Here is a 17638-nt window from a genome sequence, read left to right on the forward strand (position 1 = left end):
GGCTCTCCTCTCCCCTTTTTAATGCAAGGAAGTTGCTCAGCTCTTATTGGATATATTTTGATTATCTCATAGTATTTCTTTGCCCAAAATATTCTGTGGCTAAAACTACTGATCTAAAGTTACTAGCTTTGATTCTCTGTCACATATATGTGACATATACTCTAACAAACATACATGTGACATATATTCTGACATATTTGCGACATAAATTCTGTCACATTTCATGTGACAAAAATCAATGGTACCCTTAAAACTTGACATTGTACATTTTTTACATAAAATTTTAAGTCCCACATTGCATACTATAACTCTTACACAAAATAAATAAATATGGCACAATTTATCTCTTGATATATTATCTACACCACATACACAAAAAGTCTTCAAACAAACCATTTGTCATATTATATTAAGAACAACAAGATGTGTTTTTAACTTGCCATTTTTGCTTATTGCATGTCATTCATAGCAAAAGTGAACAATTAAAACACAAAATAGAATCTGTGGCATATCTGATATGCTCACCTAACATATAAAACCTAAGAAAACCAGGACCAGCAGATAGTATAATGGTTATGTTGTTAGACTCCCATGTAGTTGACTGTGGTTTGAGTCCCAGACCCAGTGGCTTAAACACACCGGGCACATGTGTGTACATGCCCAAGATCCCAAGAGGAGAATGGGGGAGCAGAGATTGCAGCGTGGCCATCCCCCATGGGGGGTGATTTCTCAGTTTCTGTCTCTCTGTCTCTGTCTCTCTCTGTCTGGCAAGTACACGTGCCCTATAGCAAAAACTTCTCCAAAATAAACAAGTAAATAAATAAATAAAAACTAAGAAAACCTTCGACTCATGTATTTTATTCTATAAAAGCCTTTATTCGTATTAGTCTTTTTTACATGCACAGATTCTTAATATTTTCTTTGACTGGTGCCCTGATCATATTAACAAATTGTCAACTGCTAATGGTTTTAATGCTTTACATTGAATTTAATTAGTTTCTTGGAGGAACTGATTTCATAAGCATTATCTAATTTTTATTGGATTGTCAGAAAAGCCATGATGCATTTTTGCATAGAAAAACATAGGAAAATACATAGACTTTTCCAACACCCCAATAAATCTTCCCGCCCTCTAAGGCAAAGCCAGCAATCCACTGTATTTACAGAGTATCGCTATCTCGCCACTATGGCGGGCGTTATTACTCAATCACAGTCACATTCCTCCAACAGAACGGGCCTTAGAGACTTTCTCAACACCGCACTCCAAGCAATAAACAGGCCATGTAGTGTTTGTTTACAAATGAGGCTTATTATCTTTTCAGTCTTAAATAAGAGAATATAGGGGCCAGCAAGTGGTGTAGTGATTAGGGTGCTGGATGTCCAGGTGGCTGATCACAGTTCAAGTCCTGGACCTGGCAGCTTGCTTTCTCACTTTTCCTTTTCCTCTCCCTCTCTCTCTGGTGAGCACCTGTGCCCTATGGCAAATTAAAATAATGATAATAAACAAATTTAAATAATTCTTTAAAAAAAAATAAGAGGACATAACCATCAGTTTCCAATATGGGTTTTAACAGTAGATGAAACTTCCTCTAGTGCAGACCTTCCTTATTTGATATTTTATGAATTTATCTGAGCAAAACTTATTAAGATAGAAAATCTCCTACTATGATTCGGCCATATGAAACTACAATATTCAGCCATTTCTGACCTATTAAAACAGCAATTTCAGGGACCAGCAGTTGGCATAATGGCCATGTCGCTGGACTCTCATGTAGTCGACAACAGTTCAAGTCCTGGACCCGTTGGCTTAAACTCACGTGTGCGTGCGTGTGTGCCCAAGATCCAGAGAGGAGAATGGAGAAGGGATTGCAGTGTGGCCATCCCCCTGGGGGTGATTTTTTGCTTTCTGTCTCTCTGTCTGTCTCTGTCTTTCTGGTGAATAAACGCACCCTATAGCAAAAACCTCTCCAAAAACAAAAAGGCCATTTCAAAGTAACATATATTATATATATATATATATATACACACACACATGAAACATAGGAAACATGAAATACAGTATACTCCTCATACAATAACTTGATAGATTTTTTTTCCCTTGGTGGATGAAAGTACTTCTCTGTTATTTATAAAAATTCAAAAGGAGTATACAGTAGAGTTCATTTCCTATCTGATTACTTTGAAACAAAAAGTGAGTCATAAAATTATTCTTTTGAAAGGCTACAATCTCTAGCAATTAATACAAGTAAAATCAGTGTAAGAGAAGTGCTGTTGTACTAATGTTTCTGAATCACCAGTGTGCTTGTATTGAACTGAATCAAGAATCAAGAACTGGAGCTAATAGGTAGTGTGGTGGTTGGGGCGCTGGACTCCCACATGGCCAACTGTGCTTTGAGTTCCAGACCTGGTAGCTTGCTTTCTCACTTTCTCCCCCTCTCTCTGTCTCTCCCTAATGACTATAATAAGTTAAAAAATAATAATAATAAGTAAAATTAAAAATTCTTTAAAAAAAAAAAAAAAAGAATCAACCTACCCAGCAATGTTGGCCATGGAGCTTAATGCATCATATCCCTGAGCAATCGTGACTCTTGGAACCTGGTCCATTGCCAGAACTGTAGTTTTTCTTTTGGAAAGTTTGTTTAGCAAGTCTGGATTTTGGGCTGGGTAAATAAAACTAATCAGTGTTCCCGATGTCTTTAAAAGGTCAGCTTCATGAACACCTAGTGTCGGATTAACCATTGGGGCTCGCACCTGAGAAAGAAAGTCAAATCACAGATTAAAAATAGAACAAATCCTATTTTTAAGTAAACAGAACACTTTAACTAATATGCCGTGATTAAAATAATACTCCTGAAGTAATCTTTCATCAACAAGTTTCTGACTAAATTCTTAAAGTAAGGCACACAAAAATGTAAGTCATCTTTCCCAGGACTAATGACCTTTGACTAGTTTGAGTACAGAGCTCAAGCACCTGGGAAATACACAGTGCTGGGACAGGTTTGACAATGAACTGTAGAGAAGTGAAGAAATATGAGGGTCTGTAACAAACCTGTCCCCCCCCCAACACCTATTACTCTGATAAAATTAAGAGACATAAGAATAAACAGACAAGAGAGTCTGGTCCTGTGTTCAAAGATTCAACTCTTGCAAATTTTGGCAGTGGTGATACATTCATATTTGGAGTGGTGGCACATTAAGAATTATGTAAACTAAAATCTTCAGGGTAATAAGTATAGATTCATGTCACCTTAAAATTTCATATGTCTATTTATAGACAAACACAATTCAAATTAGTAGTTTTGCTAAATTAGGTTTAAGCAAAAAGTTACAACATATTCTGTTATGCAAAGAAATACCCGATAAGTCAATGAATATGCACTTTACATGCCTGAAAGTTTCAAATGCCCACGTTTTAAAGCCAAATTTAAAATTTTTTAAAGGTATGTTTTATATTCAAGTTTAAAATCAATCTTCAATTAAAATGTATATTTCATTAGTTTCTAGTTCATAGTAGTGCTTTTAGGTTAAAAAAGGTAAAGAAAGAGAAATAAAACACAGAAAACACAGCTTCTGGGACTCGTGTTTTACATACATAAACACCAGGTCAACAATTTCATATCACTTCAATTTACCTACACGAGATCTTTGTCTACTATTCCCATTTTAGTTGTTGATCTGGTAATGTGTGTGATTCTAAGTTAAAAACTTAATTAAAACTCCTTGATAGGGTCTGTTTTTCCTCCATGAACTCTGTAACACACATTTTGTAAAAATCAGGAGAAAATTCTGAATCAGTTCTACTGGACTCTATCAAATAAATGCTCAGCTCAAACTGCTGACCTCGAAGTAAGTCAAGCCAATAGAATGTTTCCTGAATGTGCTCCTCAGGATATAAACAGGTTTCACTCAAAGGAGAGAGCCCAAGGTCAAGTAGTTTATTAATGCTGATATAAAATTATGTAAGTTTCTATATGATAGGATTTCTCAGATTGCTTTTAAGTACACGCATACATATTGTAAATGCCCAAAAGGAACATGGTTCCAAAATTTATAGGCACCCTTATGACCCTTTCTTGAAGGACAAAGGTTTTGATCTCTAGAACATATTAGGTTGTCAGAAAAGTCAAGACATATTTTTTCATGTTTTTCTTTTCAAAAATGGACTATGACTTTTCCAATGACCCAATATATTGGGATGGATTATATTTATTTTGTTTCCTAAGTTCTTCCACTATATACCAAGTTATATTACCAAGGGCCTATAAATCTAAAACTTTCAAAAACTTTAGCTATATTAAAATTCATCTCCGTTCCATTTCTTCTTGGTCTTTTGGTTAAAATCAAGTATAACTCCATATCACAAATTTTACTATTAATTTTCTATACAAAAACTTGTTTTGTGTCTTCTGCAAATACTACCATTTAAGATTTTTGTCAAGTCATTCAATGGACTTTATGTAAAAAAAAAAAAAAAAACATGTCATTAATTCCTCTTAGACACTAATGAAAAAAAATCTTGCACCTCCTGAAAAAGTAAGTTTATTTTAATCTGAAAATCATGCTTATATACCTTATCATGCTTATCATACCTCCCTGTTTTCCCAATTGGTTGCAGGAGACTTAGGATTGTATTTATTGCTCAACTCTTGTTATTATCTATGCTGGACTCTTGATAGAGCTACCTCCCCTTTTCTCTGTATGAGTTTTCACTTCGATTTTAATTCCAAAGTTGTTAAGCACACCAAAGTTCTATTACGTACTACCTGAAGACCTCTTTTAAAGTAGGTAAATCAGGCTACCCCGCACTTAGCCCAATGTTGCTTTGTCCAGAACAGGAAGGCCCTCTCTAGAAATAGCACTGATGTCAGTATAAATCACTTTGTCTTCAGGTATCAGAAGTACATTCAGTCCCTGGCTGAGTTCCTTGCCCTCTTTCCATTCCATTATAGCAGTAGTTAAGTACTCACCTGCAGATATTCTGGATATATATGAACCATCTAGCGCAAATTCCCCCTAGTCAATTAAAAGGGAATTTCCATACAGCAAATGTAAAAATCACTTTTTCTCTTCCCATGATTAAACTTAGACCCAATGCCTAATAAAAATTCTACTGAACTTTTTTTCCATTACACCAGTGAAGGTGATATAACTTTCCCATTAAAAGATTTCAAAAGGTCAGCATGCTTAAATGTAAGAGGAAAAAGAAGCAATTACTTTGACCACCAAATCAGAAGCCAGCACTTCCTTCGTCCCTTGGATTTGGGCACCTGCTGCTCTATAGTGGTCGTCTGAGAATTTGGAAGCTTCGCCTGCACCTGACTCCACAACAACATTAAAACCCTGCTTGACCAAGGCCTGAACGCCGGCAGGAGACAACGCCACTCGCTTCTCATTTTGGAAAATCTCCTTGGGTACTCCAACAGTCAGTTGCTTATATGGGGTTCCTACAAACAGAGAAAGGCAAAAACAAACATATATATATATGTATATATACACACGCACACACATATATTTATATATATGCACTCATATACATATGTACATACACACAAACAAAATTAAAAGTGTTGGGACCAGCAGTTAGCATAATGGCTATGTCGCTGAATTTCCATGTAACCAACTCCAGTTCAAGTCCCGGACCTGGTGGCTTAAACTCATGCCGGACGCGTGTGCGTGCATGTCCAAGATCCCAAGAGGAGAATGGAGGAGAAGGGATTGCAGCGTGGCCATCCCCCCAGAGGGATGATTTCTTGCTTTCTGTCTCTCTGTCTTTCTCTCTTTCTGGCGAGCGCACATGCCCTATAGCAAAAACCTCTAAAAAAAAAAAACAAAAAAAACAACTATTTAATAAAGGTTTCAAAAAATGGAAATGGGCAATCTGTTTTTCAAAATATACTGCATACAAAAGTTACAGTTCAAATGATGTTCCTGATTCATAATCATAGTTCTTTGACCTCTTTTTGATACAGGATGAGATATTTTATGTCCACCCTCTAAATATTTTATTTAACTAAGTGGTTATCTCCAAGGCACATGCCAAGCTTAGTTTATTCTTAGGGGGGAAAATGGGTTGAGAAATCACTCGGCATCCTAACTCTATTCTTCACACTAACTCTCTTGAGTTATCATTTCTCTATCCTTACTTTTAACAAAGACAGAAGTAATTGGTTATTGTGAAAAGCAGTCTTATACTAGATACTCTGATGGCCTGCCATACCCGAAGTCCCTTCTTGGCATTCAAAGAGAGGTCAGTGGTAACAGTGGTAAGAAACATCAGTAGTAGATATTTAAACAGAAGATAAGTCATACCTGTGGATCCAAAGTCACATTCCACAACCCGCTTTCTGGGCCCCTATATTTCCAACAAATCCACACAATAAACCCTCATCACAAAATATAACCTAATGTGATTCAAGTCTTTTTTATATTTTTTTAAGAAGTTTTTGTCTTAGGGCACATGTGCTCACCAGAGGGAGAGGGAGAGAGAGAGAGAGAGACAGTGAGAAATCATCCCCCAGGAAGGATGGCCATGCCACAATCTCTTCTCCATTTTCTCCCTGAGAGCTTGGGCATGCACGCACTTTTTTTTTTAGAGAAAGATTTTTTGCTATAGGGCACATACACTCACCAGACAGAGAGAGAGAAAGAAAGCAAGAAAATCCCCCCCCCCAGGGGGATGGCCATGCTGCAATCCTTTCTCCTCTCAGGACTTAGGGTGCACACACACATGCACCTGTCATGAGTTTTAAGCCACCGGGTCCAGAACTCAAACCACAGTCAACTATGTGGGAGTCCAGCAACATAACCATTATGCCATCTGCTGGTCCCCCAATGTGATTTTCAAGCCACTGGGTCTAGGACTCAAATTACAGTGAGCCATGTGGGAGCCCAGTGACATAACCACTACACCATCTGCTAGCTCCTATTCTATTCTTTATAATGCAAAAGAACCTATGTTTTGGTGCTGGCAAGTGGCACGGTGGTTGGGAACACTAGACTCCCACGTGGCCATCCTCAATTCGAGTCCTAGACTTGGCAACTTGTTTGCTTTCTCTCCCTCCCAGAGCACATGTGCTCTATAGCAAATCAAACAATAATAATAAATTAAATTAATAAAATTTTTAAAACCCATGTATGACAGACTTGTATTCACATTTAATTCAGGCCAGTGTTAGCTAAAGAACTTCAGTTTCTTATGTTGTTTTACTCAATGTGTGGGCATCAGTACATTTTTACTAATAAAGAGTAACTTTCTATAATATATAAGGTTTACTATTTAAGAACCTTAACTCCAAATATATATAAAATACAAAAAGAATCAAATTATCTTTATAGGGCAACTTATTAAGTGAGACCTTAGAGAAATTAAGTCAATCTAGAAATGTCTGGATTTGAACATAGTCTTAGATCCCACACTACTTGTACAGTAAAAATGTATAATAAATCAAAGGTTAAATAAATGATGACTCTAACTCCCTACTTAAAATAGAGGAAGGAAATGACAAAAAGGTAGATTTAGATTGATATGCAAAGTTAAATCGCATACATTTGCCTGGAATTAACTTATCTGACAACCTCAAATTATCCAGGCCTTATATGCCAAAAATCAAGAAAGCTACCAAAAATGACTCAAGTCACTTCAAAAATATTTAGGAGAAAACCTGAAAGATTGCACTGGGCAAATAGGCGATAATTCGAGCATCAAGAAGGAGACTAATGCAATGCAGTAAAATACATTCAAAGATGCTAAAATCCATGAGTTGGTGTTAAAACTCAAAAAATAGGGACCAGCAGTTAGTGTAATGGCTAAGTTGCTGGACTCTCATGTAGTCAACTGTGGTTCAGGTCCTAGAACCCGGTGGCTTAAACTCATGCCAGGCGTATGTGCGTGCGTGCCCGAGATCCCAAGAGGAGAATGGAGGAGAAGGTATTGCAGCGTAGCCATCCCCGCTGGGAGGTGATTTCTAGCTTTCTGTCTCTCTATCTCTCTCTGTCTTTCTGGAGAGTGCATGCACCCTAAAGAAAAACCTCTCCAGAAAATAAATAATAAAATAAAACTCAAAAAAATAAATATTTTTTAAAAGTCTCATTCATTGAAGGAAATAGTTTATGGTAAACAAAATAAAGGCCTCCAGAGAAATCCAGTCCTGGGCCAGCCGATGGCACAGTGGTTAAGGTGACTGGACTGACCCCACATGGCCAAGGGAGCAGTTTGAGTCCCAGACCCAGTGGCCTGAAGAAATATGCCAGACAAGGGTGCCTGTGTGCCCAAAATCCCGAGAAGAAAATAGAGGGAAAAGACTTGTGATGTGGCCATCTCCCCTGTAGGGTGCTTTCTCATATTCCCTCTCTCTCTCCTTCTTTCTCTCTGTCTCTCTCCCTCTGGTAAATACAGGTGCCCTATTGCAAATGTTTAAACAAGATAAAAGAAATCCATGTCTTAATATTTAAAACCTGTGGATATATTGCAATACATGGCAAAGGGGAATTAAGGTAGCAGATAAAATGATGGTGGCTAAATAGCTAACTTTAAAATAGGAAGACTATCCAGGATTATTTATATAGGCCCAATATAATCAGAAAGGTCCTGGGACCAGCAGTTAGCGTAATGGCTGTGTCGCTGGACTCCCATGTAACTGACCACGGTTTGAATCCTGGACCTGGTAGCTTAAACTCATGCCAGGCGCATGTGCATGCATGCCCAAGATCCTGAGAGGAGAATGGAGCAGAAGGGGGTGATTTCTCCCTTTCTGTCTCTCTGTCTCTCTCAGTCTTTCTGGTGAGCGCATGCGCCCTATAAAAAGTCACTCAATAAAAAAAAAAATAAAAGAAAAAACGAAAGGTCCTTAAATGTGGAACACAGAAGCAGAAGATTCAAAGAGCAATTTTTTAAAGCTGTGTTGCTGCCTCGAAATGGAGAAAGGGGGCCAGCAGATGGCGTGGTGGTTAAGGTGCTGGATTCCCACATGGCTGACTTTGGTTGGAGTCCTGGACCTGGTGGCTTGCTTTCTCACTATCCCTTTCTCTTCTCTGTCTCTCTCTGGTCAAATTAAAAAAGAAAAATAATAATAATAACAAATAAATTAAATAAATAATTCTTTTAAAAAAAAAGGAAGAAGAAGAAAAGAAATGGAGAACGAAGTCATGAGGCAAAGAAGGCAGGTGGTCTCCAGAAACTGGAAAAGGCAAGAAAACAATTTCTCTCCTATAGCCTCTAGAAGAAATGCAGCCCTGTCATCATTTTGATTTAAGCCCAATGAGAACAGTTTTGAACTCTGACCTCCAGAAGAGGAAAATAATAAATTTGCGCTGCATGAAGATGCTAAGTTGTGATAATTCGGTATGGCAGGAATAGAAAACTAATACATAAGGAAACCAGTTAATTCTTACCCAAACTACAGGGTCATCAGAAAAGTCCTGATGTATTTTTCTATGCAAAAAAGCATCATAATTTTTCCAACAACCCAATAGTAAGTAAAGGGGGGGGGGAGACACATACATCTCATCTTTCTTGTATTATTTTCTTTTTCTTTTTTTTTTTTTTTTTGGAGAGGTTTTTGCTATAGAGCATGTGCAATAGCCCAAAAGACAGAAAGAGACAAAAGGCGAGAAATCACCCCCCGGGAGGATGGCCACACCACAATCCCTTTTCCTCCATTCTCCTCTCAGGATCTTGGGCATGCACACATACGTGCCCAGTGTGAGTTTAAGCCACCAGGTCCGGGACTCGAACTGCAGTCAGCTACATGGAAGTCCCAGCAACATAGCCATTATGCCAACTGCTGGTCCCTCCAGTATAATTTCAAGATAACTAAGATTTTTTTTTTAATTTTAATAAAGAGGACATATTTTTCATTCTATAACTATTTAGAGATTAAATGAAGACATAATGTAAAATATCACCATTTTGAAATATCATGGATTTAGTTAAAGACCATAAAGTAAATGATTGCTTTAATCTCTGAGTGAAAACTGATAGAAACTTTAAAACAGGTAGATCACAATAATACCTAAACTCATTGATTAATCTTCATGATGTAGGGACTAGCAGTTGGCATAATGCATATGTCGCTGGACTCCCATGTAGTCAGCCGCAGTTCGAGTCCTGGACCCAGTGTCTTAAACTCATACCAGGCACATATGTGTGCATGCCCAAGATCCCAAGAGAAGAGTGGAGGAGAAGGGATTGCAGTGTGGCCATTCCCCCTGGGAGGTGGGGTGGTTTCTTGCTTTCTGTCTCTCTCTGTCCTCCAGGCAAGCACACATGCCCTATAGCCAAAAGACAAAAACAAAAACAAAAACAAAAAACCTCTCCAAATCTTCTTGATATAACACAACAGATAATATACAGTACCAATAAGCAAGTATTCTATTCTTGCCCAAAGAAAAGCAAACCTGAGTATGATCAAGCACAGAGGAACTGGTTAAACAATACCAAGGGGATACAAACAGCCATACTTGGAATGATGGGAATTCTACAAGGCAATGACTAAACTTTTCAATGAGTAAATTAATAGAAAAAAAGAGGAGGAGAACCTGGAGATCAAACTTAAAAGGCATAGCAATTAAATACGTGTGAACACTGGAGCATTCTTTGAGCAAGTCAAATGTCAAAAAGATTGAACATGTTTTTAAACTATAAAAAACAAAAATGATAGTACTACAACCATAAAAAATATAAATTTTTAAACAATATGGTATAACAACGATTTAAATAGCATTTATAATGTATTAGACATGATAAGTAATCTAGAGGTGATTTAAAGTATACAGAGGACAGGAGTAGTTTGTATAGCATGTCATTTTACAGAAGGGACTTCAGCAGCTGCACATCTTGGTATCTGCAGTTGGGAGAAGAAGGCAGTGGCCTCGGAATCAATTCCGCAAGGATTCTAAGGATGATTGTATAATAATTATCTAGCAGGATCACACAGTGGTGCCATAGTAATGCAACTGGGCACACGTAGAAAAGGTTCTGGGTTCAGAGACCTTCCTGCGCATGCCATGTGTGCACGTGTGGACCAGTGATCTGGACCAGGGAGACTGGTAGTAGACTGGGACCCTATTGACGGTGCTATCTCTGTGCCTCTGTCCTCTTTCTCATGGAACAAGTAAATAAAACTTAAAAAAAAAAATCTAGGAAATAATCAAGAACCCAGAAATTAAGCAAACAAAAATTGTCTTATACATAATCAATTTATAGATCTTGATTTCCACAGATTTACTCACAAAGTCTCATATTCTCAACACATTTATATTTATTTTAAATACTTTATGTATTCAGAGATAAAGATCATACTGGGTAATTTGGCCTTCCAGAATAGCTTAAAAGAAAAAAACCTAGGGGCCAGCAGGTGGCATGGTGGTTAAGGCATTGGACTCCCACACTGCCAACCATGGTTCAAGTTCTAGATCTGGCAGCTTACTTTCGCGATTTCTCTCTCTCTCTCTCGTGAGTGCACACGCCCTACAGCAAATTTTTAAAATAACAATAACAATAATGACAAATAAAATTAAATAAATCATTTTAAAAATAAAACAGCCTAAGACAAAGTTGGAGTTCTAAGGGACAGGTACCCTGCCAATAGTGAAGTGTCACCTGAAAACAAGAAAAGAGGCTGTGAAAACTATTTGAGGCAGACATAAGTGCTCAGAAAAACCTACCAGTTTAGGAAGTCTTTAAAAAATACAAACAGTCCTACAAACTTAAAAAATGAAGTCATTTTATGACAAAGGTTGCCACCCAAATATCTATCCTGTTCCTCTGCCTTAGTAACATAGTGCCATTTTAGGTGGATATGTCACCATCAGGAATAAAAGACTAAATGTTGAGTTTCCCTCTTAGCTACATATGACTACACATCTGAGTTCTGGCCAAAAAAGTATAGAAAGAAGTGCTGGGGGGTGGAGAGTGTCTTTGGGCAAGACTACTGAAAAGGAGTCATCTCAGCTTCGAAGGGCCACCTTTTGGCCTCTCCTCCTGGACTGTACCCAGAACAGAAGTAGGTAGTAATCATACCAGGGAAAACCTTAGAGGCCACTGGAAGATTTAGCTCTTACTCTGAGCTAGGAAGCTAGCGACAAATTTTGAGCAAAGGAGTGACATGATCTTACATTTTAAAGCATTCTTGGGGCCGGTATGTGGTGGGGTGGTTAAAGGTCCTGACTCCCATGTGGCCAACTGTCATATGAGTCCCGAACCTGGCAGTTTGCTTTCTCTCTTTCTCTCTCTCTCTCTCTCTCTCTCTCTCTCTCTCTCTCTCTCTCTGACTCTGTACATTTCTGGTCAAATTAAAATAAAATAAATAAAGTAAAATAAAATAATTCTTAAAAAAAAAAAAAAGCATTTTCTTGTCCTTTGTAGAACAGACTGTAGGAGTGCAGAGGTAGAAAGCACAAGAGACTGTTTAGGGAACTGGTACATCAGCCTAGGTGACAAATAATGGTGGCTTGGACTATCATGATAAAAGTGGAAACAGTGGCATTAGGCAGTAGCACAGTAGGGGCAGCTTGGTTCACATGGGAAATGTCCTGGACTCGCATCCTGGGATCCCTCTGAGCACACCAAGCAAGCACTATGTGCCCGTGTTCTGGACCAGCTGAGGCCAGGGATAGACCGTGCTGTGGGGCCCTACTAGGGGTTCTTTCTCTCATTCCTCTTAAAATAAATGAATGAATAAGCTCTCTTTCTTTCTTTTTTTTTTTTTTTTTTGAGAGAAAGATTTTTTGCTATAGGGTATGTGTACTCACTGGAGAGACAGAGACAAAAAGTGAAAAACCACTTCCCATAGGGGATGGCCACACTGCATATCTTATCTTCTCCAGTCTCCTCTCAGGATTTTGGACACACATGCACATGCGCCCAGTGTGAATTTCAAGTTGCCAGGTCCATTACTCCAACTGAGGCTGGCCACATAGGATCCAGCACCTTAACCATGATGCCAGCTGCTGGTCCCTAAACTCTTTTCTTTTAAAGTGGCAATAGTGAGAAGAAGAAAGATTCTATATATGCAACAGAGCTGATCTATACCCAATAGAAAAATGTAGAATGACTCCCAAGTTTCTGACCTGAGCAACTACAATAGTTTCCATTTACTAAATTGGAAAATATTAATACAGGTCAATTCATACACTTCCTTCCTAAATCCTAAACACAAATGAGCTCTAAATGGTACAATTCTCTACTGCTGACTAGAACTGAGAAAAAGCTGCTCAAAGAAATGGCTACTGTGAGCAATGGGCTCTCAGGTACAATTCAACTAGTTTTATTATCATTTTTCTTTTTCTATTACCTTTTCTTCTCTGTTAGCACTGGCAAACAGGAACTGATTTTCATACACGGAAAAACATGGCAGTACTCACTTATGTTTTATTTTAAATGATTACTCACAGGCACCAGACTACAATACTGCATGGCTTTCCTTTCTTTTTTTTTCTTTTGGAGAGGTTTTTTCCATAGGGCACGTGCGCTAGCCAGACAGACAGACAGAGACAGACAGACAGAAAGTGAGAAATCACCCCCCAGGGGGGATGGCCACGCCACAATCCCTTCTCCTCTCAGGATCTTGGGCACGCACACACACACACCCAGCATGAGTTTCAAGCCACCAGGTCCGGGACGCGAATCGCGGTAGACTACATGGGCGTCCAGCGACATAGCCATTACGCTAACTGCTGGTCCCCATGGCTTTCCTTTTATCACCAGGAGATCTATTAGGTCCAATGACTTGTAAGTCTGATTTACAATCACTGAAGTAAGACTTTACCTTGTTTTACAGGGGCTTTACACCACAGCACCTGATGAGTATGAAATGTCCGTAAAAGATCCTTCTTGCCACGTAGAACCTTACAGGACCCCAAATTGCTAAGCAAAGGACATGAACAGCCAGTCACCACTGTTTTCAGTAGGTTTGCCATGTTGATACGAGCTTCCAACTTTCTGAATCCCCAGTTTCCTTGAAGTGGAATGAATAAGACAAAAGGAAAAAAAATGTTTATATGCCAAGAAAAAAACGTACTTTGTCTGCTGAAAAACAAAAACATAAAAAATACTAATCTATAGAGTTTAGAATATAATAGTTATATGTGGGCATCTACGAAGAATGTGTCAAGACCTTTACTTACAGAAGATGCTTCAACGTTTCGAGTTCAGGTATTTAAAACTAAGAATCTCCCCAAAATTTGGAGTATAACCTTTGCTATTAATTCAAGCCTAGATTATATAAGTCTATTTCACCCTTAATGAAGCTAGAAATTTAACACACACACTCTGCTAAACAGTCAAGTCATTATCTTACATGAAAGTTATCTAAGTCAGCATGTCCAGCAAAAATTGTATACATTACCTTTGAATTTCTCTTAAAGTACCTAACATAGTGTATAGTACTACAGAATAGGGATGTACATTTAGCCAGCAGGTTATAGAGAGAACATCAGTACATTATTCAGTGCAGCAGGATGTGCATCCAGAAAGACCCCCATTAAAGGCTGGCTGAATGAACACAAGATTTATGTTTGCCAGGAAGTGCACCTCTCAAAATAATTGTGCAGGGCCAGCTTGGTGGCATAGCAATAATACTCGGCTCAAGCAAAGCCGGACCCATATGGAAGACAGCAACTTCAGTTCCAGGTCAACCTGTACACACAGAGCAGGTGCACCCATGATTCTGTTGGCTGGTAAGGCTGCAGGTAAGGGGGAGGATGATCCTGACACGAGACCCTGTTGAGAGTGCTTCTCTCTCTCTCTCCCCCTCGCTCCCTCACTCTTTCTCTTTTGCTCTCATGAAGGAAATAAACCTAAAGGAAAAAAGAAAATTAAACAGGCATTCATATGATTCCAAGGAAAATAAAGAAAAAGTCCATAGCATCTTCATCACATAGGCTTATATCTGTAGATGTAGGTATAACTATGATCTCTTGTCATTGGTTCTCATAGGTGGCCACTTTCTGCTAACTATAACTGAGGTGGGTGAAGTGTCACTGGCCTTTGCTGTTTGTTATTGAGGTTCCATGCCTTCCTCCATTGCCCTCCCTACAGTCCCTCAGAGATGCATGGAAGGCTCTCCTACCATCCCCACAATTCCCAACATTCCTCCACTTTTTTCTTTCCTTTAAGAATGAGAAGCATCAGAGGATCTCAAACGCTTATCAAACTCAGCTAATCCAACTTTGCCTTTGGGTTCTGACCCAACATGTGGGTTCTCACAAGACCAAGCACCTGATCCCAGCAGACTCCACAAACACTCCTCCAGATGCCAGAGAAAGAGGTTTAGCTCATTTTTTATTTCAGAACTGATGCCACAACTCCCTAAAGAAACTTCTTTAAAATACCAGAAAGCAACCTCACCAATAGAAAATCTCAACTCCAGCAGTGCTTATTCAGAAGACTTTTAACAACCCCGTAGTGAAGAAAGTCTTGAAGACAATGCTGTTAGATACATACTTTGACTCAAACTGTAATAAGTCATACACTTGAAGATAAGAGAAGTCAATAACAATACAAAGCAGAGTAACAAAAGTTCAAGAGTTCTTCAAGGTATCAAAGGAGATCAAGTCCTCTTAGGGGGCTCAAAAAAAGAATTAGAAAGGCAATTGGTGATGAAGAAAATAAAATTCAAAAAAAAATATGTACAGAATAGGGAGATAGCAACATGTGTTCAGGCATGCAACTTAAAATGTGCATGAATAATTCACTCTATCTCAGTAGATAGTTTTGCATTTTTAAAGCTTCCGGGTTTCATTCATTTCATTTCAGTCCTAAAGTATTCAAGTGACCCATAAATACCTTTATCATTCATTCATGGGTCACATCTAGGGTTATTCATGGCTGAGAATGGAGAGCAAATGAGTTCAAAAGCCAGCCACTCAATCAAAACATTCGCTGAATCCATGCCCAGAACTAAGGGAAATTCGAAGACACATAAAAGACAGTTCTTACCTTACAGATATTTTGCCTGCCATCATCGAATGACCTACTCCTATCCCAACCTCCCCACTTACTAGAATTTCTCTTCTTGGACCATGTCAGTTCCCCAACAACCACCATTTTCACAGGGCTGACACATTTCCCAGACCTCGACAGAAGAACAGAGCTAGCTCTAACAGAGCCCTGTACAGGTCTAAGTCGGCCACTCACTTGCTGAGTGACAGGACTCTCTCTGAGCCTCAGTCTGCTCAACTATTTGTAATAAGAGCGCCGGAGAGCTATTTCTAGGCCCTCGAAATTTTATTAGATGAGATTTTATAATGCATTAAAACCAAAGTCTTATTTCATGGCCTGAAGTCTGAAAATGGTAATTTGATGCTGTGTGGATCCCTGAAAGGGGCATCCGTAGAACCACGACCTTCAGAGGCTAATTCCACTTAATTCAAGTTCTGAACATAAAAGGCAGAGATCAGGAGTTAGTGGTGGACAACAGCGGGCCCTGTCACTAAGCCAAACAGCTCTGAAAGCCAGAGAAGATTTATACCATGTTACTACTGGCTAGTACATGTTAACAACAAAATATACATTTTCCCCCATCTTCATTTTAAAGCCCTCTGATGTTTTATCATTCATTTGCTTTCGTGGCTTTGAAGCAATAAAAGGAAAACTTGACAACTCAAAATTGAAAAAAAAAAGTTTTTTTTAGGATGGCATTTATATTACTATTGAATGTAAGTTATTTGAGTTACTATCTCCTTGAGAGCCAGCACCCGGCCTGAAGAGGGGGCACTGTACAAAGGCTTAAACTCTGGATCAGAAGCCCCCACTCTGCAAGTTAGTACCTGTGTGACCTTGGCAAGTCCCTTAACTTCTCTATACCTGATTTCGTCATCTTTAAAATGGGGAAAATTGTGCCTACAATATAGGGTGGCTATGACGATTAAAAGACCACAGTAAACTATTAGCTGTCATATTCACTCTGGCATTACTTCTGGCCCAGGGCTTTGCACAAAATGGAGAAAGCCAGTAAGTACTTTTTGACTGAATGAATGAATAACTAGAGGTAAGTACCTGAAGCCTGGGTACCTACTGAACATTCTCCAGGTAGTTTCAGGAAATTTCCTTTGAAAATAAAATTCTTGTGTAGCCTTGTGGAAAACTGATTCTATCAGCAAAGATAAACAGCCTGAGCAACTTGCTGATAAGAAAGTAGTACTAAACTCTTCGATTAAAAAAAAAGTCAAGGATCACAAATAAAAGGGATGCAATGGAGAAGAGGGAGCATTTTAAATAAAAGCAGACACAGAAGCCCAACTGCTCCTAATAGCCTGTCCTACAAGACTCCTGACAAACAGACACCTTAAGGACTGCTCTGCACCATAGGGCAAATAAAGGACTCCTGCAACCGTAAACAAGTCACGCGTTTAAAGTGAGACATACCAACAAGGACACAATCCAGGCAAGCTTAGCCTGGCAGGGTGACCTCGCCCAAACCACCGGTGCCACCGCCCCTGCAACCGGTGCGGCCCCTCCTTCTGCAATGAAACTGCCACAGGCTGGCATTTGCACGGGACCGCTATTTATAACCTCCCTTGGAAGCCGATTGGACAAGACCGCATAATAGTCATTCCGCCTGTCGAGTTTGAATTAACGCTGGCCAGACCGCCACCGACCCCCCCCCCCCCCCCTCTCCCTCTCCCCCCCCCCCTCCGC

At 39.1% G+C, this 17638-nt stretch overlaps 1 protein-coding gene across 4 annotated transcripts in view; it reads right to left on the reverse strand.

The window, feature by feature from the left end:
• NNT (nicotinamide nucleotide transhydrogenase) overlaps positions 1–17638 on the reverse strand; it is a 106463-nt gene that overhangs the window by 85715 nt on the left and 3110 nt on the right. For all 4 annotated transcript variants that reach the window (XM_006166939.3, XM_006166940.3, XM_006166941.2 and 1 more), the window contains exons 2-4: positions 13767–13955; positions 5215–5444; positions 2534–2751 (exon numbers count right to left, since the gene is read on the reverse strand). In XM_006166939.3, coding sequence (XP_006167001.1) covers positions 2534–2751; positions 5215–5444; positions 13767–13917 — 599 coding nt within the window. In that variant the 5' untranslated portion in view covers positions 13918–13955. The remainder of the gene's footprint in view (positions 1–2533; positions 2752–5214; positions 5445–13766; positions 13956–17638) is intronic.

Source organism: Tupaia chinensis, unplaced genomic scaffold, assembly GCF_000334495.1.
Source record: "Tupaia chinensis unplaced genomic scaffold, TupChi_1.0 Scaffold144378_1, whole genome shotgun sequence".
In the NCBI taxonomy this organism is placed as follows: Eukaryota; Metazoa; Chordata; class Mammalia; order Scandentia; family Tupaiidae; genus Tupaia; species Tupaia belangeri.